Genomic DNA, 22,356 nt, shown 5'->3' with positions numbered 1-22,356 from the left:
TTTTGCCGAAACTCGTAAATTTAGGTGTCTTTATTTCTTGTTTATTTTATTATATTCAACTATGGTCTGTATTCTAGTGATGTTGTAATTTGAAATCTCAGTTCCACATAGACAAAGGCACAACATGATAAAAACTAATAATCCTTCAACCAATAGTATCATAGGTCTAGTCAATGCAGAGAAAATAAATACATTTCTATACTACGAATATGGACCCACATATCAAAGAAAGAGTGCACATTATCACTGATCTAGGTTGACAATGTACTTTGGACCCACATATATGCACATTATCACTGGTCTAGGTTGAGAATATACTTTGGACCCACATATCAAAGAAAGAGTGTGCATTATCACTGGTCTAGGTTGACAATGTACGTGACAATATAACACGTCAATCTATCTAAATAAGGACCATTTCCCAACAAATCCATCCCCACTGGTATGCGAATTCTGCCATGATAAAGAAGGCGAAGAAAACTGAGGATTATGATAGATGTCAGGATCCATCTTAGCTTTACGATTTACCTCTATTTCTCTACCCCACTATTTGTTTAATCATGTATGTTGTTTTTGTGTGATTTATTCAATCTAATTGCTAGAAATAGAGAGTAAATCACCTCCCTATATTTATGATTTACCTCACAATAGTTCTTACTAGAAAATGTGTCTGCACTTCGCTGCAAGAATTGAATGTATTAGTCGCAACATGTAAGAATAATTTGCATAGATGCGCTAAAAAGGTAGTAAGAACGGAATCACACCCTCAAATGCACCAATGTAGATAACACATATTAATGCCCTTCACATAAACTCCAGGCCAAGGAGAGATGAGCGCAAAACAGCATGTAATTGAGGCTAGCACAAGGATTCGCATGAAATTTGAAGAGAGCTTGATTTCAATCTTAGGAGTTGGTGTTGCATGCTCTGCAGACATGCCTGGGGAAAGGTCAGACATCACTGATGCTATGGCTGAGATGTGTCGGATCAGAAACAAACTTCGAGCAGATAAAATGTTGGATTAGAATAAGCATACTGTTAAGTATTAGAATGCACGTAAAATCTTGTTTCCTTATGTGGAAGTTGAAGTTCTCAGATTTGCTTGACCAATAAAAACAGTATAGTTGATAACTTCTCTGACAGACTTCAGTCCATTTACTATTCGTACCGTTGAGTTATACTTAGATTCATTTGGCATAGGGTGAATTCAAGCTCGTACTTCTTGTAGTATATATTATCAGAATCTGGAACGAGTATCAGATTCGCATGTCAAGATTTCGTAATTTCTATCTTATCGATTTCATTTGTAAAAGGAAAACTTGTATGTTCTAGAGCAAACCCATTTGGTCTTGGTACTCCTGCAAGGTCTTTTTTATCAATGAAATATCAGAGCATCAGGATTAGATTCAAAGGATAGGGGAAACCCATAAGGTATTTTGTTCCAGAGCAAACCCATTCGGTCTTGAGTCCCATAAGGTCTTTTTTACGTTCCTTTGCCTTGTAGTTTATTACTTCCGCAGTTGAAACTAGAACTAGATACAAAACTAATAGTGTCCGTTTCGTAGATTTTATCCCGAACAGGACGGTGAAAGCTGAAAGAGAGTTTTTATGCCAAAACAAATTCACTTGTATAGACTTAATTGTTGTGATTAATTATGGGTCATGTGTTGACGACAACAATTGAAGACCATGTGTTTGTTTTCGGTTGTGGCGTGGAAGTCTTCGTTCAAGGATTGCACGCTATAGACTACGTACAGCAAAGAGTTTGAATTTGGCGTGTGAATTAAAGACCAATTGGTCTTAGTTGTTGGTGTCAGTTTAATGAGTTGCTGGTGTATGCATTTAACTAGATGCTGTATTTGTGCATTTGGTAAGCATCCGAAGGGGAACATGGAGGAGAGGAAATCAGAGAGAAAAGAGTGGCATCTTGGGGTTGGGTAAGCTCTTGCGAAATACTGTGAGATGGTGTACAAGGGTTTCAGTTTTGATTTATGTTGATTTAACTCAAGTGTATCTTGTACTTGTTATTATTCTCATAGTGAAAAACAATATATTTCTGGGGACATAGGCAGGATTTTGCCGAAATTCGTAAATTTTCCGATGTCTTTATTTCTTGTTTATTTTATTATATTCAACTATGGTTTGTATTCTAGTGATGTTGTAATTTGAAATCTCGGTTATGCATAGACAAAGGCACAAGATGATAAAAACTAATAATCCTTCAATCGATAGTATCATAGGTCTAGTCAATGCAAAGAAAATGAATACATTTCTATACTATGAATATGGACTCACATATCAAAGAAAGAGTGCACATTATCACTGGTCTAGGTTGACAATATACGTGACAATATAGCACGTCAATCTATCTAAATAAAGACTATTTCCCGATAAATCCATGCCCCACTGATATGCGAATTCTGCCATGAGAAAGAAGGCGAAGAAAAAATGAGGATTATGATAGATGTCAGGATCCATCTTATCTTGACGATTTACCTCTATTTCTCTGCCCCACTGTTTGTTTAATCATGTATGTTGTTTTCGTTTGATTTATTCAATCTAATTGCTAGAAATAGAGAGTAAATCACCTCCCTATATTTATGATTTACCTCACAATAGTTCTTACTAAAAAATGTGTCCGCGCTTCGTTGCGGGGATTGAATGTATTAGTCCCAACATGCAAGAATAATTTGCACAGAAAGATGCGCTAAGAAGACAGTAAGAACGGAATCACACCCTCAAATGCACCAATGTAGATAACACACATTAATGCCCTTCACATAAACTGCAGGCCAAGATGCCAAGATGCCAAGATGCCAAGATGCGAAAAAAAACATATGCATATTCCTTGAAGGAAAATTTCTAGGCCTTTGTTATATTATGTATTAAAGAGAACCAACTCTATCCTCAAACACTAAATTTGTTCACTCGAGTCAGAGTCCTCTTGCAAGTATTGTAAAACTCAAAAGCTTACTGTCCAAAACCAGAAACAATTTGTACCATTTACATGCATGTGCAAGATATGCCTTACACTGGAAAAACGTCTAAACTCATAATACAAATATGTAATCACGGACGGATTTTGTTTTGCATTTTTATAATCAAGTAGCAAGCAAAATTACAACAAATTGGAGGTAATTTAGCCTCTGTCCTCCTCCTCAGTCGAAAAAATTACAAAAACATAGTAGCTTCACTAAAAAATGCATGATGAAATGGATACATAGTTTTCATGCAGAGAGAGAGAGAGAGTACTTTAAATCTTTTTATAGAATATGAGACAATATAAAGAGATATCTAGCATTATATCTTAGGTACATGTATAATACACAAATTTGATGTGAGCCTAAGTAAATCTTTTAGGATTGTCAATTGGCCAAAGTATATTGAACAATATTCAAAAGAAAGCACTTTTAGTTGGTTAACTATTATAAACTACGGAAATTAGAATGAAACTACGTAGTTTCAAAATTGGAGAAGATCACTTACGAAGAAAACTATAATATAAATGTGAATTGCAAATATAAATCCAATTTTCAAACAAAATTCACCAATATAAATCTGAAATTTGAATTGTCTACGTTTTCTATTAAAACCCAGTGTTTATCTTTTAGCTATCATGCGTCTCAAACAATACCTTTTCATCAATAATTTTAAAACCATTCATACTCATACCAATCAACTCTATTATGCTCAAACCAATTCGGTCTAATACGTAACAAAAAAGTTGTACTTCATATTTACGATACCATGTCTCCTTTCCATGTCCCTTGGTGAAGTCAATATCGTCCCACCAACTGACCATTATTTTGCAATAGTTAAAATCTACCCCACGCGATCTTGCCACTGGAGGAGCAGCTTCTGCCATCGTAAAAAGCATCGCGTCCTCTCGCTCCATCCTCTACCAAATTGTTGGAACTGACGCTCATATCTACTGGTTTAGGAGCTGGTTGTTTTGCATTTTTCACAACCCAGTCTTCCCTCATACCTGAAAGTTCCCAAGAAAGTTAGGAGCAGAAAGAAATAATAACCCACACATTCTCCACGTTGCACATAAATTTCATAATTAATTTTAGAAAACAACTTCCTTGGCACGAATAAATTTCTCAATCCCACTTCTGTCAAAATTTGGTGCCAGTTCTTTTTCCCATTAACTGTTTCCCTTTTCATTACCCATGGCTACACTAAAGTATATAGAGAGTTAACTTGCAGGATAATCAATCAGAACATAGTAGTTGGTTAGAAAAGATTAAAAACACACGAAGCAAGAATGTGAACATTGAACCCTAAACCCCATATGAATACTATCAGACCATTCGTAACATGCATAATAGTTTTGACAACACGAGGACATTGAGGACAAACTGCAACATTCATGAAATCTTATAAAATTGCATTGTTCGATAAGAATCAATTATGTTTGGTTCTTTCTCGTTGAGGGAGATGTTACAACCAGCTCAGCTAAAGAGCCATTCCTACAACAACATCAGCCTATGCAAAATATGACATATGCACATTCCACATATAATTTCTCATCTCTCCTATGCAAAATATGACATATGCACATTCCACATATAATTTCTCATCTCTCTTTTTTTTTTTTTTTTTTTTTTTTTTTTTTTTGTAGGCTGAACTGGTATGATATTTAGCATGACAAATTAAATGAAATTTAAATAACTTTCAAAGAGAAGAGAAGGCAGCAGCTAATATCTTACCCGCTGATGATAAGGTACCCATGTTTAGAAATCAAGCCACAAGATAGTTTATGCATGTAAGAGGATCCAAACACGTATGAGTTTACATCTCAGCCCACAATCACCCTTTACGCACTATTGGAGCATTCACTGGTGTATTTTAACTCCACTGGATTTTTTTGTTATTAAGATATGAATCAGAACCCTTGACATGTTTTGGTCCTAACTCATCGTCGTACCCTTTTACACCGTTGGGATTAACTTCACTTACTAAGAATGAGTGTTTTGGGTGAAATGGGAGGAGAGGCCCAAACAACAATCACCCCAAAATATGGGCCTGCAACAAGGAAAGGAGTGTCCAACCAAGTGCAAGCCCAATTCCAAGTAACCTGTCAAACAGTTAATATAGTTTCTGCATCTTCTTCTCAGTTAATCTGTATGGTTTTGGAAATGCAATGCGCCATGGGAGGCCTTTCCTGGTCAAAGGCCGCCCCCACCACGGCGCATCCCAGCTGGAAGACATACTCCTGGTGGCCGCCATCACCATGACCCTCTCAACCACCGCCACCCGCAACCACCCGGACCCCCACACCCTCCCGCTTTCCGAGCCCCTACTCCTCCAAATCCTCCGCGCCCAGTCCCTCCACCCCTCCAAAAAACTCGACTTCTTCAAATGGTGCTCTCTCACGCATAACATCAAACACTCGGCGCGCACCTACTCCCACATCCTCCGCACCGCCTCCCGCTCTGGACTCCTCCACGAGGTCCCTCAATTGCTTCACTCCATGAAGGAGGACGGCGTCGTGGTCGATTCCCAGACCTTCAAAGCCCTGCTCGACGAGTTTATACGGTCCGGTAAATTCGATTACGCGCTTGAAATTTCGGATATTATGGAAGATGTTGGTGCTGGGTTGAACACCGATATGTATAACTCGGTTCTTGTTGCTCTGGTTAGGAAAAACCAGGTGGGTTTGGCCATGGCCATTTAGCTGGAGGGAGGGGATTCTTCCCAGGTGCCAAATTCGATTGCCTGCAATGAGTTACTGGTTGCTCTTAGAAAATCTGACATGAGGGTTGAGTTTAAGCAAGTTTTTGATAAGCTTAGAGTGAGTGAGGGGTTTGAGATGGGTACTTGGGGGTATAATATTTGCATTCATGCATTTGGGTGATTTCGGTACTAGTCTGAAAGACTCTAACTTGGATTACGTCGTGCCGGATTTGTCTACATATAATAGCCTCATTCATGTGCTCTGTTTGGTGGGGAAGTTGAATGATGCACTTACTGTGTGGGAGGAATTGAAGGGCTCCGGCCATGAGCCCGACACAATTACCTATAGAATTCTTATTCAGGTGTGTTGTAAGTGTTATCGAATAGACGATGCCACTAAGATTTTTAGTGAAATGCAGCTCAATGGATATATCCCGGATACCATTGTTTATAATTCTCTACTAGATGGGTTATTCAAGGCTAGGAAGGTTAATGATGGCTGCCAGTTATTTGAGAAAATGGTTCAGAATGGGGAGAGAGCCTCGACGTGGACGTATAATATTCTCATGGATGGTTTGTTCAGGAATGGAAGGGCAGATGCTGCGTACACACTATTTTGTGACTTAAAGAAGAAGGGTCAGTTTGTTGATGGTGTAACATATAGCATTGTGGTTTTGCAACTTTGTAAGGACGGTCTGCTTGAGGAAGCGCTAGGATTGGTGGAAGAAATGGAAAGGAGAGGCTTTACTGTTGATTTAATTACTGTATCGTCACTTGTGATTGGGCTGTATAAAGAAGGTCGGTGGGATTGGACGGACAAGCTCATGAAGCACATTAGAGATGGTAACCTAGTTCCATAAATGGAAGGTTGATATGGAGGCTTCACTGAAAAATCCGCAGAGAAATAGTAGGGATTATACACCATTGTTCCAAGTAAAGGTGACTTGAGCGAGATTATGAGTTTAATATAGTCTGCTGAATCAACAATGGACGCAGACCTAGATTCAGAGGCTGCGAGGGCTAAAGAAGATGATAAGAATTTGTCCACCGATGCGGATCTGTGGTCATCATCTCCACATATGGATGAATTGGCTAATCAACTTAAGTCCGCCGACCACTCCTCGCAGCTGTTTTCATTGTCCAGGGGGCTAAGAGTTCAAGCCAAAGGGGAAATACTATAAATTTGGACCACATCTCCACATATGCCAAAACAAATTCATTTGAATAGAATGAATAGACAAGTACTGTTTTGTTGAAATACTATAAATTTGGACCACATATTAATGAAAGAGTTCATACATGACATATAACATGTCAGACCACTAATATGCAATATTCTGCCGTGAGAAGTGGGCAAAGAAAAATGTTAGGATAATGATAGATGTGAGAACCATCTTAGCTCTACACTAGTCAACTCTTTTAGTCTAGGAATTCGATTAATGCTTTCTTAGCCAGTAGTCTATGTATATTTAGGCACTCTTTTTAGCCTCACACACACCATGTTTAATCATGTATATTGTTTTTGTTTGATTTATTCAATCTAATGGCTATAAATAAAGGGTGAATCGCCTCCCTATTTACGTCACAAGAATTCTTATAAATTGGGTTCTGCTTAAGCTGCTAGACTACCGCAGCTTACCCAAACCAAAGTTTCACACAAAACTGATACCATGGGGAGTTTCAAGTTCATTTCACCACTTCTCTTCTTCTCATATTTGTGCATGCATGCCTTTGTTCTTAACTCATGTCTTCGTTTGGCCCTCGCCGGATCAAACGAGACAGATAAACTGGCGTTGCTCGAATTCAAGGCTAGGATAACTACAGACCCTTTTGGAGTCATGAGTTCGTGGAACGAAACAATTCACTTTTGCCAATGGCACGGTGTTACCTGTGGTCACCGCCACAAGAGGATCACAATGTTGACACTGAGTTCCTTGAAGCTTGGAGGCTCTATATCGCCTCATGTTGGAAATTTGAGTTTCCTCAGAGTGTTTAATCTCATGAACAACAGCTTCAGTCATGAAATCCCTCCAGAAATTGGCAGTCTGCGCAGGCTGCAACTTTTGGGATTGCAGAATAATTCACTGAGTGGGGAAATTCCCGCCAATTTATCAGGTTGCTCTGAACTCAACTCCATAAATATTGGCCGCAATTTGTTAGAAGGTAGTATCCCTAAGGAGCTTGGCACCTTGTCAAAGCTAAAAAAATTCAATATTAACGTGAACCACCATACAGGAAGTATCCCTTACACTTTTAGCAACATATCATCTCTTGAAGCGTTTAGTGCAGGTTTTAATAATTTAGGTGGCATTATTCCAGATATCTTTGGTCGACTGACAAATTTTAGTTTTCTTGTATTGGAAGGAAATGACTTGTCCGGTACGATCCCTCCCTCAGTTTTCAATCACTCTTCTCTTGACACCTTTGCTGTGGGACTTAATTACAACCTCCAAGGCACGGTGCCTTCAAACTTAGGCAATTCTTGTCCAAGTCTCCGAACTTATGCCATCGATGATAACAAATTTAGTGGAACGATACCTGTTTCAATATCTAACGCATCAAATCTGTTTGAGCTAGCATTACACCGAAACCAACTGCGAGGAGAAGTCCCGTCTTTGAAAAACTTACACAATCTTGGGCGGTTTACTCTTGGTGATAACCATCTTGGAAGTGGGGGAACTGGTGATGATTTGAGCTTTCTTTGCGATCTGACTAATGCCACCGGTTTACAATACTTGGAATTTCAATCAAACAACTTTGGGGGTACGTTGCCTCGATGCTTAGCCAACCTGTCTTCTTCACTTTTATCTTTCTACGTAGACTATAATATTATATTTGGCAGTATCCCAAAGGGGATGGAAAATCTGCATAACCTGGAAAGCATATGGCTGTCTGGCAACCAGTTTTCAGGTCTCATCCCCCCTGAAATAGGAAGGCTTTCCAAATTATATCAAGTATATATGGAAACCAACTCTCTCACTGGGAACGTTCCATCATCTTTTGGAAATTTAAGCCGATTAACTGATCTGCATCTCGAGGATAACAACCTTCAGGGCACCATCCCTTCAACTTTAGCCGAGTGCCCCTATTTGATGAACTTAACACTTGGTGGTAACAATTTCACTGGTATCATATCCCCAGAATTAATTCGTCCATCTTCTTCATATGTTTATTTGGATTTATCTCGAAATCATTTGACAGGCTTTCTTCCCAAGGAAGTCGGAAATTTGATAAATCTAGAGCATTTTGATGTGTCTGGAAACCTGTTGTCTGGTGAAATTCCTCCAAGTCTTGCAAGTTGTAAAACCATACAGTATCTTGACTTGCAAGAAAACTTCTTCCAAGGGACAATTCCATCAGATTTGAGTTCACTAAGAGGTATTGAAACCTTATCTCTCGCTCACAACAACTTGTCAGGGACAATTCCGAAATTCTTGGAGAATTTTACATTTCTGCAATCCTTGAATCTGTCTTATAACAATTTAGAGGGAGCAGTACCTATCGAAGGAGTTTTTCGGAATGCAACTGCCACATCAGTCCAAGGGAATACAAATCTCTGTGGGGGCATACCAGAGTTTCAATTGCCAAAATGCAAATTTCAACATTCCAGCAAAAGAGGGTTGAGCCTAACCTTGAAACTGGTAATCTCTCTCCTTTGTGGGCTTTCTGGAGCCTTTTTTTCATTTGCCGTTGTGTACCTTTGTTGCTTCCGGAGTAAAAAAAAGGCGGATCCTTCGAGTGATTCCCAAAAATTTCCTAAGGTGTCTTACCAAAGTCTTCTTAAAGCTACTGATGGATTCTCTTCTGCCAATTTGATTGGGATGGGAAGTTTTGGGTCAGTTTATAAAGGATTACTTGATCAAGTTGGAACAACAATTGCTATCAAGGTACTGAACCTCGCTCGACACGGAGCTTCCAAAAGTTTCATTGCTGAGTGTGAGGCTCTGAAAAATATTAGACACCGTAACCTTGTGAAGGTACTTTCTGCATGCTCCGGATTCGACTATCGTGGTTCTGATTTCAAGGCCTTAGTTTACGAGTTCATGGTGAATGGGAGCTTAGAGGAATGGTTGCATCCAGCTCAGACAAGTACTAATACGAATCAGAGGCCAAGGAGCTTAACTTTTTCGCAGAGGTTGAACATTGCGATAGATGTTGCAATGGCATTGGATTATCTCCATCATCACTGTCATGTGCCAATAGTTCATTGTGACCTCAAACCCAGCAATGTTCTTCTCGACAATGATATGATTGGACATGTAGGTGACTTTGGGTTGGCGAGATTCCTTTCAAGAACTCTTGAAGATGGTTTTGGTAATCAGTCAAGCTCCATTGGAGTTAAAGGAACAATCGGTTATACTCCTCCAGGTAAAAAACGTATTCACTTTCTTTTCACTTTTTCAGTATTCATTTATAATTTAGATTTTTTTTTTTTACGTATTAAAATAAAAACATTTGCACAAATGTAGAGTATGGCATGGGGCATGAAGTGTGGCGACAAGGTGACGTGTATAGTTACGGCATCCTCCTGCTGGAAATGTTTACGGGAAAAAGGCCAACCGGTGACATGTTTCAAGGATCTTCAAATCTTCACAACTATGTCAAGGCAGCTCTGCCTGAGCAGGTGTTAGATATTGTGGATCCGGTTCTTATTCAAGAAAAAGGGGAAGGGGAGATGAGTGCAAACCAGCATGTAACTGAGGCTAGCACAAGGATTCGCATGAAATTTGAAGAGAGCTTGATGTCAATCTTAGGAGTTGGTGTTGCATGCTCTGCAGACATGCCTGGGGAAAGGTCGGACATCACTGATGCTATGGCTGAGATGTGTCGGATCAGAAACAAACTTCGAGCAGATAAAATGTTGGATTAGAATAAGCATACTGTTAAGTATTAGCATGTACGTAATAATCTTGTTTCCTTATGTGGAAGTCGAAGTTCTCAAATTTGCTTGATCAATAAAATCATTATAGTTGATAACTTGTCTGACAGACTTTAGTTCATTTACTATTTCGTACAGTTGAGTTATACTTGGATGCATTTGGCATAGTGTTAGGATGCCAGATGGCATCAACTTGTGGTGACAGTTAGAGTTGAGTATTAGTATAAATAGTACATTGTAAGAGAAGAAAAGGCAGTTAATGAAATTGTATTGTTTGTACTCTCTCTCTGTGCAATTGTGGAAGATGTAGTGCAGGTTCTAACTTTGGTATCAGAATCTAGAACGAGTATCAGATTCACATGTCAAGATTTCGTAATTTGTATCTTATCGATTTCTTTTTTAAAAGGAAAACTTGTATGCTCTAGAGCAAACCCATTCGTTCTTGACTCTTGCAAGGTCTTTTTTATCTATGAAATATCTGAGCACCAGGATTAGATTCAAAGGGAAACCCATTCGGTCTTGACTCCCGTAAGGTCATTCTTATGACCCATTCTGTTCTAGAGCAAGCCCATTCGGTCTTGACTCCCATAAGGTCTTTCTTATGTTCCTTTGCCTTGTAGTTTATTACTTCCACAGTTGAAATTAGAACTAGATACAAAACTAATAGTGTGTGTTTCGTAGATTTTATCCCGAACAGGACGGTGAAAGCTGAAGGAGAGTTTTTATGCCAAAACAAATTCATTTGTATAGACTTAATTGTTGTGATTAATTTCGGTTTTGGCGTGGAAGTCTTCGTTCAAGGATTGCACGCTATAGACTACGTACAGCAAAGAGTTTGAATTTGGCGTGTGAACTAAAGACCAATTGGTCTTAGTTGTTGGTGTCAGTTTAATGGGTTGCTGGTGTATGCATTTAACTAGATGTAATATTTGTGCATTTGGTAAGCATCCGAAGGGGAACACAGAGGAGAGAAAATCAGAGAGAAAAGAGTGGCATCTTGGGGTTGGGTGACCTCTTGTGAAATACTGTAAGATGGTGTACAAGGGTTTTGGTTTTGATTTATGTTAATTTAACTCAAGTGTATTTTGTACTTATTATTATTCTCATAGTGAAGAGCAATATCTCTCTGGGGACGTAGGCAGGATTTTGCTGAAACTCGTAAATTTTTCGGTGTCTTTATTTCTTGTTTATTTTATTATATTCAACTATGGTTTGTATTCTAGTGATGTTGTAATTTGAAATCTCAGTTCCACATAGACAAAGGCACAACATGATAAAAACTAATAATCATTCAACTGATTGTATCATAGGTCTAGTCAATGCAGAGAAAATGAATACATTTCTATACTACGAATATGGACCCACATATCAAAGAAAGAGTGCACATTATCACTGATCTAGATTGACAATGTACTTTGGACCCACATATATGCACATTATCACTGGTCTAGGTTGACAATATACTTTGGACCCACATATCAAAGAAAGAGTGTGCATTATCACTGGTCTAGGTTGACAATGTACGTGACAATATAACACGTCAATCCATCTAAATAAGGACCATTTCCCAACAAATCCATGCCCCACTGGTATGCGAATTCTGCCATGACAAGGAAGGTGAAGAAAACTGAGGATTATGATAGATGTCAGGATTCATCTTAGCTTTACGATTTACCTCTATTTCTCTACCCCACTGTTTGTTTAATCATGTATGTTGTCTTTGTGTGATTTATTCAATCTAATTGCTAGAAATAGAGAGTAAATCACCTCCTTATATTTATTATTTACCTCACAATAGTTCTTACTAGAAAATGTGCCTGCGCTTCGCTGCGAGGATTGAATGTATTAGTCGCAACATGTAAGAATAATTTGCACAGAAAGATGGGCTAAAAAGGCAGTAAGAACGGAATCACACCCTCAAATGCACCAATGTAGATAACACATATTAATGCCCTTCACATAAACTCCAGGCCAAGGAGAGATGAGCGCAAAACAGCATGTAATTGAGGCTAGCACAAGGATTCGCATGAAATTTGAAGAGAGCTTGATTTCAATCTTAGGAGTTGGTGTTGCATGCTCTGCAGACATGCCTGGGGAGAGTATTTTGAATGATTTAGTCACCGAGGCTTCCAAGGCTTCTTCCAAGTTTGCAACCAAGGAAGTGCATGTTACAGGGTCGAATATTACGCTGTACAGCCTTGCGCAGTGCACGCAGGACCTCTCCACTGCAGTTTGCAATTCCTGTCTTAGGGTAGCCGTAGCACATGTAGTTTCAACCAATGGAGGAATCGATGGAGGACAATTTATCTGTCCCAGTTGTAATGTCAGGTACGAAACTGTCCCCTTTTACGGGAAACCACGGGTTCATCATATTCCTCCTCCTCCTCCTCCTCCTCCTCCTCAAGGTAATAGAGTTGATGATATAAATATACACATTTATATTAGTGCATGTCATGTTGCCGTCACACAAAACGGCTATGAGAAATCTTATCTTGGTCTAGTGACCAGGAATATATACATTTAATGTTTTAATCTCAAGTCAAGCCTTGGTATCAAATCTAAACGGATCCTTGGAAAACGGTTTTCAAAAGTTTATATTTAAAAACTTGTTCATGTATAGGGAGAAGAAAACCATTGCCAGTAATCGTCGCCAGTATTGTTGCTTCTATTAATGTCTGCGCGGTGCTTGTAGCTATTGGCTACTACTTCCCAGGCAGGAGGAGATCATCACGAAACAAGCATAAAGTCCAGGGAGAAGAAAAGAATGGTAAAAAGAAGAAGCAAACAATTAAATTCAGTCGATCACTTGTTCTTTTATGTTTTCCTATGTCAATTACGTGTAATCTTCTGATGAACTCATTATAATCACTGCTTAATTTAATTTCTTAATAGCTAGAAATGATATAGCAGCTGTTGAGTCCTTGCAACTTGACTTGGAAACTATTGAAACTGCAACAAACAAGTTTTCTGATAGTAATAAGTTAGGTCAAGGCGGATTTGGTGAAGTTTTCAAGGTATAAAACTTTACACACACACACACACACACAGAGGTGTGCTTATCATAATTCCTACATATACCTGACAGGGATATATATTTTTCAGGGAACGCTTGGTGTTAATGGACAAGAAATAGCAGTAAAGAGGTTGTCGAAAAGCTCGGTGCAAGGTGTACAAGAGCTTAAGAATGAACTTCTATTGATAGCCAAGCTTCAGCACAGAAATCTAGTGAAGCTTCTGGGATTTTGCTTGGAAGGAGAAGAAACCATACTTGTCTATGAATATGTGCCTGACAAAAGTCTTGATTATTTTCTAAATGGTGTATAAATGCATATATCACTTGAATATATCTGCATACATGTGTGTGGTTTGTTTGTTAACTGTCTGTTATTTCTTGCATATATTATTTCTTACTACTCTTTGTTCGCCGATTAATGTGAGTATAGAATTGAAAAACGAGAACAATTGGATTGGTCGAGACATTGCATGATAATAGGAGGAATAGCTCAAGAAATTCTATATCTTCATGAAGATTCAAGGCTTAGAGTTATACATCGCGATTTGAAACCAAGCAATATCCTATTAGATGTTAATATGAATCCAAAAATATCAAACTTTGGGATGGCTAGAATGTTTGGAGTTGATGATCAAACTGAAGGAAACACGAGAAGAATTGACGGTACTTAGTTTCTTGAACTTCATTATACCTCTATGCTTAGTCTCAAACAACTTATTTATATACCTATATTTATTGACTTTGATAACTCATCTTTGATTGCAACTATTTTGGACATGCAATTAGTGGTTACATGACTCCCAAATATGCTATGGGCGGGTTTTGCTCCATAAAATCAAATGTTTTTAGCTTCGGCGTACTCTTGCTTGAGATCGTAACTGGGAGAAGGAACTTTTTAGGCTTTCATGTCGCAGATACTGCAGCTACTCTTTTAGCACATGTAAGCCTGATTAACTACCTATCAACTTAATTAGATGTGTTACTTTTACATCCTCGACCGCATGCAGGATTGGCAGTTGTGGAATGAAGGGAAAGTGTTGGAGCTGATGGATCCATTGTTGAAAGATTCATGCAGCGCAGAGGAATTTTCGAGATACATCCATATCGGATTATTATGTGTTCAACAAGATGCCAATCATAGGCCAACCATGTCATCAGTTGCTCTAATGATGAAAACTGAAACAATTAGTTTTTCCAAACCCGAGCAACCAGCCTTCTTTGCCGGAAGATCTACTGCTCACCGACATCAAACAAGTGCTCATAGTTGGTCTGCAAATGGTTTGACGATTTCAGAAGATGTCCCGCGTAGAGAATTTGCTGCAGCGACGATGGCTTGCACGATCAACAAATTGTCACCAATTGTAGATAACCGGTCTATAGTATAATGACAATCAACCTTGTTACATCATTTTTCTGGGTCCTGCTTACCTTATTTCAGAATGCACTTACATAGCATACAAACAGTACATTACGCCCTTTTTTGATAGATTTCATTTATTGTCTGTTAAATTACAAACAAACAAATGACAATTTCCTCGCCAGGATTTCCACAACTTTCTTATGCCTCGTTTCTTGCCTTGTGCTCGTTACTCAATTACCGCCAACAGGTTTTCTACGAATACCTGTTCAATATAGATGAAACAAGAAAATGAGATGAAGCAGGCGATAGTATGTGAGAAACACATATTATACCATAATGACAGTTGAAGCAGCGGATACAATATTTAACACAATTCATCATTATCATAGATCAAGATCAGATGTTTCCGGCTTCTCTTTTTGGATTTTGAGTGAGAAATGGGGAGAAGGTGTTTGGCTAAGATGGTCTAGAAGTGTATGAGGAAACTAGAGTCTCCGTGTATAAGGGATTCCTTTAGCAGCAAGTAATGATGCCTTGCGACCAACACAATGAAGAAAGTTGAGAAGCCGAAGAAACAATTTTACTGTCGTATTATTGTGGCAAAGCTGTTATATTAATTATAACAAGCTGGACAGATAAAAACACAACTCTAGATCCAGTATCACATAAGCATGGGATCGAACAACTTAACAAGTTGTTCAGAAAACTGCAACTTTTAGTGAACAGGCCGAAGTTTTGGGCAATAAAACATCTCCACATTGATGAGCATATAAGGATTATCTATCCATGGAACAAACTCAAGTAAAAAGCCTACATGGATGCAAATGATTATTTAGTCAATCACAAGCTTGTTACGTTGTTATTTTATGCATAAATGGAACATAGACCACTAAATATGTTCCTAGAAGACCACTCATCAATGTCTAGAAAGAGCTAGGTGGGCAGTAATGAAAGTTTTCGTGCTCCTTCAAGGAATACATACCTACAGAGCTCTTGCTCCAGATAACCTGACCATCAATAGCAGTGAGGTGCTCATCATCAAGGCGCTTCCATGTTTTGATTGACTTGACCACTCCCCATCCTCCCCTTTTCGTTTTCTCTAAGTTTGCTACCACAACCCTTGCTCTCCGTTCCCATCCAGCCTTCCCATAAGCATGGTATCCAAATCCCCCAGCATAACAAAGATTTATGCCAGTTAGCTCCCCGCAGAAGTCATTGAGGTGATCATGACCTGTGAACACTGCCTTCACATCTCCTGCTGCAACCATGGTTGTGAAGAAGCCCGAGTTCACAGAGGCAGAGCTAATGCCTTCTTGCCTCACTCCGGTAAAGTTTGATGAGTCAAAACTAGCAAATTCCGGCAATGGTATGTGAAAGTATGCGAGCCCTGGCGCAGGTGCTTTCTGGGGCAGTGGCTTGCTTATGTACGCTTTCTGCAGGGGAATAAAGGGTCTCATCAGCACTAATTGGAAATAAGTTACTTGCTCAAAGTCAATGCGGATCTTAATCATCACATATCGATCTTGTGCAAGGGTTGATGGAAATGACTAGTTTAGGTACATGTGATCCATAAAAAAAACGGTGAGCAAAATAGCCAAATTAGTACCTGAAGCTTTGCAGAAGTTTGTTCAAACCAATATTGTTGGGAGGGTTTGATCCAACCATAACCACCGATGGAAGGAACCGTGGAGTAATCTCCGCTGTCAAGGAAGTAAAGATTGAGAACCGATTTGTTTTCAAAACCAGAACCCCCAACTCCGGCGACCTCTAGGTTATAGTTCCCAAAACCATCAATAACATCTTGGTTTAAAGGATTAACTTGAGCCAGAGTGTTCTTCAACCCAACTATGTGTTTCATTACCCCTTCCCTCGAGAGGTCGGATTCCTGATCATGGTTCCCCAACACAGCTGCCCACGGGATGTTGGACGCGATTGCTGGGGCGTATGCCTCGTTCAAAGATTTAGCACCATTCGTGGCATCAAACCCGAATATGTTATCTCCTGTTACACAAAGTTCAGATTGGAGAACCAATCAGAAAGCCGAGTATCATGGCTAAATCAAAACTTTGATAAACAAAATACAGTGCTTATCAGCTAAAACGATGTCCTATGCTAAACCAAAACCAATGATCATCAGCTAAATAGTGGACAGAAGATTATGTTTTGCATCAATGTCCTTGTCTATAAGCATCAACAGCAATGATGAGAAGGGGGGGACAAATACCGGTGAAGACGATGAGATTCGGCTTCTCCGCCTCGATCATGCGGAGGACAAAGGCGGTGGTGTTGAGGTCAGAGCAAGTTGGAAACTGGGACGGCAGCACATCCAAACAGGGCGTGGTCTTGCCATCGGCATAGTGCATATCCGCCACTTGCAGAATCTTAAACTGCCCATCTGTCCCAAACCTCAGCTTCTTCTCCCCACCTCCACCTCGTTGGTGGTGCTGTTGTTCTGCGGCGGCCATACCCCATATCGGAAGCAGCGCCATCACCACCACCGCCGCTAAAAATAGACTCCTTAGCACCTCCCTGTCCCTCTTCATCCTCACTGTCACTGCACCACTCTCATCTCCACAACAGAGACTCTGAACCACCATTATAAACTCACCAACCAAACAAAATATCACTCTCAGTCTGACACGAGTTTAATATTAATCGTAATCGTTTATAGTTCCCTCTTCAACTCAGAAATTTGTAGTCGTGATGGAAATGTTTTAATAATAGTGACGTGGAATTTTATTTTTTAAGTTATTAAGTTTTTAGCATATATATCATAAATAATAGAGTATATGTGTTAAAAAATTAATAATATAAAAAATAAAATTTCTCATCTGTTCTGGTCAGAATAAAAAATTTCTCGTTCAACTCAACGCTTTATATCTGTTTACCATGTTATTTGACTCTTTGTTAAGTATCTATGTCTGGGACAAGAATTGGCTGCCCTCCACTTCCAGTGCCCTTTCCATGTCGTTCTGTTTTGTGTGGTCACATTTAAGTTATATCAATATTTTATATTATTTTTTTATAAAAATAATAAGATAAAAATAAATAATAATATATAATATTTACATGATTTAACCATGATCACATAAATAAGAAAGCACAAAAAGGGCATCTGAAGTGGAGGGCAAATAATCCTTGTCCCTCTCTGTGTAATTGATTAAGCACTAATTGCAAGAAAGTGATAGATTTAGAATCCCTGCAAGCATATTCCCCAGCGGATTAGATACAATCATACAAGCTGCAGCGTCATTAGTGCAGCTTTGTTATTTGTAACCTCACACTTACTTTTCTTGGAAAATGATCCTTGAAGGATTCTTTTTTCAAGAAAACTAAGAATTTTGTGATTATTATTATTTATCGTATTTCATGTAATTATAAATTATTTTAAATTTAAATTTTAAAATTAAATATAAATAGTATTTAACAAAAACTGACTACATAATTTACGATGAACGGTTACAATCACGGAATCCTTAGGATTCCTAGGAAAAAGATCTGACAATTTTCTTATCGCAACAAAGTTTGAAGTAAACTCTTGTTTGTCCACGTGTACAATATGCCTAACTGTATAAGGAATGTGCTATCTACGCATCTATTTTTACTTCACACACACACTTTTAATTTTTAGTCTCGAATCAGATTCAAATAACAGAAATTAACTAAAAGTGTGTGAAAACTAAAAAGTAGTGTGTGAATAGCACACACCTCAACAATTTGCAATAACAACTAACATGCCAGCTTGTGTGCCAACTACATTGAATAAAAAGGGATAATACGAGGGGGACTATTTTTTAGGTGATATTTTGTATATCGTATAACGCTGTTGTTAATGATTAAATTATAACTTAAGTGTTGATTAATGTGTTTATTTTCTATTTGTGACATATCACTTGATTTGTAAATATTGTTTAAAAAATTGGTCTACCCTTGTGGTAAAAGGCGGATTACGAAGTTTCCTTAAAACTAAAAATTGGAGGTCTCAGGTTTGAAGCCCGCTGTTATTGTGGAAGCCAGACTTGTGGCCAGAGGGAGGCTATAATGCCTCAGTAAGTCTTTTCAGTTCCTGAAAAAAGTGGATAACCGTGATTTGCCACCGATTATCTCACTTTTTAAATATAAATAAATATTACTCAAAACGTTTTAGAGAGAACATTAAATACATGTCATAAGTTAATAATTAATGAGCATTACGTGTACCAACTACTCATTGGGGGTAAAATAGGAATGAAACATTCACTCAAAGTTTGTTATGTAGCAAGTTAATCAAAGAGTTAAATTTGAAGATATACAATTTTTGAGTTTTTACTAAATACACTATCAAAATTTGGACTAAATCTAACTTTTTTAATACTAAAATTACATATGCAGCCCTTAGTATTATGATTTAGTAGTATTCTTTTCACTTGTAAGTGAAAATTTTATATTCGATTCCCATCAAAGATAAATTTGAACCATATTATTAGCCCACTCTCAAACCTTTATTATAAATCATATTGTTTGTTTAAACAACACTTAATTTTTTTGTTTAAATTGTTTTTTGATAACCAATTATTTTTTATATACCACATGATCAAATATGTGGGTCATGTATTTGTCACGTCATTATTTAACGGTTTAATTAACAGATGTATGAAATTGTAACAAAATAAAAGTTTGAGTATGAGATTGAAATATTTTTAAAATATTGTATAAGATTGCAATTGCACTCAAACCTGAAGAAGTAAAATGTAATTTATCCAAATATAAATGATAATACTAAATTGTTTTTTGATAACCAATTATTTTTTATATGCCATATGATCAAATATGTGAGTTGTGTATTTGTCACGTCATCACTTAACGGTTTAATTAATGGATTTATAAAATTGTAACAAAATAAAAGTTTGAGTATGAGATTGAAATATTTTAAAAATATTATATAAGTTTGCAATTATACTCAAACCCGAGGAAGTAAAATGCAATTTACCCAAATATAAACTCATAATACTATTGTTATCGACTTATCGTGGCAAATTGACCAAACCAGCACCGAAGTGATGTCGTTTAGTCATCTTGTTTCCTATTGGGATATCCAGAATCCAGCAATCGAATTTGGACTCGAGCTCGAGTTTTTTGGCAATTTGAGTTTTATTTGTCGGTTGGTGAATCACTGAAGCTGATTTGAATAGAAAAGATTGAGAATTTTGAGAGAATCGAGCTTCGGATTACTGCGGCGATGTCGGGTCGAATGCTGAAGAAAGTTTTGAAGGAACAAGAAGAAGAAGAAGACCGACACGTAATAGTATCCGAATCAGAAGGAGAAGAAAGCCAGCAGCTCAATGGAAAAGTTAAAATCAATCCCCTTGACCTCCTCAACGGCGGCGGCGACAACGACAACCACCAGGTTCACTTTATTTAATTTTATTCTTATTTTTTGCTTTTAAGTGGATTTAAGAAAATGAAACGAATTATAATTTAAATGGTGAAAATTTTATTGATTTTTGCGTTCAATGTGCTGAGTGATCTTCTAGCTGTGATGGGTTGTCGTTGGATACGTTAAAAGGGTTTTACTTTGGATGTTTTTTTGGAGCCTAAGCCGTCGAAACTTTGCACTTTAGAGAAAAACACTTCAAACTCGAAACTTTAGAAAAAACCGAATTGAATTGGAAATGGGAGAGTAAGAATCAGTTAGAGCATGACAAGTGGATAGGTATGGGGCTTTTTTTCTCCGATTGAGCTCTTGAAGAGTTTTTGTATAGAACTTAAAATTGTCAGGGTGTTTTTTCTAATTTTTTGTGGGGATCTTGGGTGGTTGCAGGAGGATGAATCAGAAACTGTTGATGAACCCGTGGTTGTTGTGCCTGAGCTGAAAACGAAGGCCGGTGTAGCTTCAACCAACGATCAAAAATCAAAGAAGAAGAAAAAGAAGAAAAGCAAGGAGGCTTCTTCTCTTCTTCGGCTGCTTCCAATGTCGAAAAGCCCTTGGATGGGATTCTTGAATCCATTTCTTTGGATGCCCCGGAAAAAGCAGCCAGCGGAAATGGTTGTGAGAATTTGGCTAAGCCGTGTGCGCCCTCTGTGCTGACACTGAGCTGCGGAGAATCTTTGGCTCTAAGGTGGTAAAGTCCTTTGAGAAATATGAGCGAAGTGGTGGCAGTTCTAGACTGGTGCGTGGTGGAAGATGTGCTGCTCATATTCCTAGAAAAACCATACTTGTCACTGCATCAGAGCATTGGCGTCGCTGGGTGGCTCTTTTTCCATGGAATTTCTTCAAGTGATTGATGGATATCACCACGTTCGGTAGGATCATTCTCTTTGCTTGTTGTTGTATCTTGAAATGAGTACAAAAACTGCTAGTGCTATCAATTTTTTCTGCACTTAGAAGAAAGCTGGTGCTACTGATGGGCTTGAGTCAATGTAGGGAATTGTTAACCGTTGTCAAGAAAGTAGTTCTCAAATATGATATGTGATCTCGCGTCCTTTTGGTTTGGTTTTGATTCATGCATCATAATCTGGATTTTGATCTTATGTGCAGATATGTACATTCCTCATCCTACCTTCAAGCTCAGAGGGCATTTGAAGCTGCCAAAGCTATACATGATATCGATGGAATTGCAAGTATTTTGTTATACAATCCTTATCATTTGGATTCACTTATAACCATGGCTGCGTACTATAAGTTTTCGGGTGAACATCAAATATCAGCTGAACTTATCTCGAAATGCTCATATGCTTTGGAATGTGCATGGAATCCAATGTTCACACCCTTGCAGGGTAATTGTCAACTAAAATACAGCCATGAAACAAACAAGCCTCTGTTCACGGTACCTTTTACTCACACGAGAAATATGGATAGGCGTGGTTGCCATCGATCTGCTTTAGAAGTTTGCAAGTTGTTACTTTCACTAGATTCTGATGATCCAATGGGGGCCATGTTCTGCATTGACTAAACTTACAAAGTTTAGTAGAATGACTGACTGCTTACAAAGTTATATATGCTTATGTTAAACCTGAATTTGGTAGAATGACTGACTGCTTGCTTGTTTGCTATAGGTACGCCCACTTGTTAGTTTCAGATTTCTCTTTGTGAGTGCCAACTGCCCCGCCATGCTCCCGGTAATGTTGCAAATGTTGGCAATCCGGTGGAGTTTGGCCGTGCTCCATGCGATGTTGCAAATCGAAATGCACTTGCAGTCTTATTGGAGTCATTTCTACCATGGGCTCATTATGGAGATATAAACGGTGTTGAGGACGAAAATCAACAAAATGGACATGGTCCAGGCAATGGCTAGTTTCGAATTGAAATGGAAGAAAACGATATAGGAAGTTTTAGGGAAAGCAAACTCATGCTGAATGACACAACCGTGTTCCGTTGTTGCCGGAAACCGGAAAGTTTTGCAAATTTTCTGTTATGTTATTATCTTTTGTGTATTTGGGTGCCTA

General features: G+C 38.3%; 3 protein-coding genes and 2 pseudogenes across 3 annotated transcripts; 4 read left to right on the top strand and 1 right to left on the bottom strand.

The window, feature by feature from the left end:
• Nucleotides 1-4,871: 4,871 nt before the first annotated feature.
• On the top strand, nucleotides 4,872-6,870 carry LOC137721530 (pentatricopeptide repeat-containing protein At4g01570-like; annotated as a pseudogene).
• A 455-nt stretch (nucleotides 6,871-7,325) lies between these two features.
• On the top strand, nucleotides 7,326-10,735 carry LOC137721288 (probable LRR receptor-like serine/threonine-protein kinase At3g47570). Its single transcript, XM_068460393.1, has 2 exons — nucleotides 7,326-10,047; nucleotides 10,149-10,735. Exons 1-2 carry the CDS (start codon nucleotides 7,350-7,352, stop codon nucleotides 10,547-10,549), a joined length of 3,099 nt encoding a protein of 1,032 aa, XP_068316494.1. The 5' UTR covers nucleotides 7,326-7,349; the 3' UTR covers nucleotides 10,550-10,735.
• A 1,804-nt stretch (nucleotides 10,736-12,539) lies between these two features.
• Nucleotides 12,540-14,956, top strand: LOC137719756 (cysteine-rich receptor-like protein kinase 10). Its single transcript, XM_068458784.1, has 7 exons — nucleotides 12,540-12,963; nucleotides 13,179-13,325; nucleotides 13,451-13,572; nucleotides 13,661-13,876; nucleotides 13,997-14,241; nucleotides 14,358-14,511; nucleotides 14,579-14,956. Exons 1-7 carry the CDS (start codon nucleotides 12,540-12,542, stop codon nucleotides 14,954-14,956), a joined length of 1,686 nt encoding a protein of 561 aa, XP_068314885.1.
• LOC137720522 (probable inactive purple acid phosphatase 29) lies at nucleotides 14,921-17,632 on the bottom strand. The gene is made up of 4 exons (XM_068459604.1): nucleotides 17,156-17,632; nucleotides 16,538-16,932; nucleotides 15,914-16,364; nucleotides 14,921-15,193 (listed from the first exon to the last, which is right to left on the bottom strand). The coding sequence occupies exons 1-4, from the start codon at nucleotides 17,526-17,528 to the stop codon at nucleotides 15,162-15,164; spliced, it is 1,251 nt and encodes a 416-aa protein (XP_068315705.1). The 5' UTR covers nucleotides 17,529-17,632; the 3' UTR covers nucleotides 14,921-15,161.
• A 2,349-nt stretch (nucleotides 17,633-19,981) lies between these two features.
• LOC137719755 (uncharacterized) lies at nucleotides 19,982-21,863 on the top strand (annotated as a pseudogene).
• Nucleotides 21,864-22,356: the final 493 nt, after the last annotated feature.

The sequence above is a fragment of the Pyrus communis genome, chromosome 16 (genome assembly GCF_963583255.1).
Source record: "Pyrus communis chromosome 16, drPyrComm1.1, whole genome shotgun sequence".
NCBI lineage: Eukaryota > Viridiplantae > Streptophyta > Magnoliopsida > Rosales > Rosaceae > Pyrus > Pyrus communis.
Note: the sequence above shows the minus strand (reverse complement) of the source record. Positions and strands in the feature narration are given on the sequence as shown.

Coding starts and splice junctions, on each gene's coding strand:
- LOC137721288 (XM_068460393.1), top strand. CDS start 7,350: ATGGGGAGTTTCAAGTTCATTTCACCACTTCTCTTCTTCTCATATTTG. Junction 10,048..10,148: donor AATCGGTTATACTCCTCCAG/GTAAAAAACGTA, acceptor GCACAAATGTAG/AGTATGGCATGGGGCATGAA.
- LOC137719756 (XM_068458784.1), top strand. CDS start 12,540: ATGAGCGCAAAACAGCATGTAATTGAGGCTAGCACAAGGATTCGCATG. Junction 13,326..13,450: donor CCAGGGAGAAGAAAAGAATG/GTAAAAAGAAGA, acceptor ATTTCTTAATAG/CTAGAAATGATATAGCAGCT. Junction 13,573..13,660: donor GATTTGGTGAAGTTTTCAAG/GTATAAAACTTT, acceptor TATATTTTTCAG/GGAACGCTTGGTGTTAATGG.
- LOC137720522 (XM_068459604.1), bottom strand. CDS start 17,528: ATGGTGGTTCAGAGTCTCTGTTGTGGAGATGAGAGTGGTGCAGTGACA. Junction 16,365..16,537: donor AAACTTCTGCAAAGCTTCAG/GTACTAATTTGG, acceptor ATTCCCCTGCAG/AAAGCGTACATAAGCAAGCC. Junction 15,194..15,913: donor CTGGAGCAAGAGCTCTGTAG/GTATGTATTCCT, acceptor TATATTGAACAG/GTATTCGTAGAAAACCTGTT.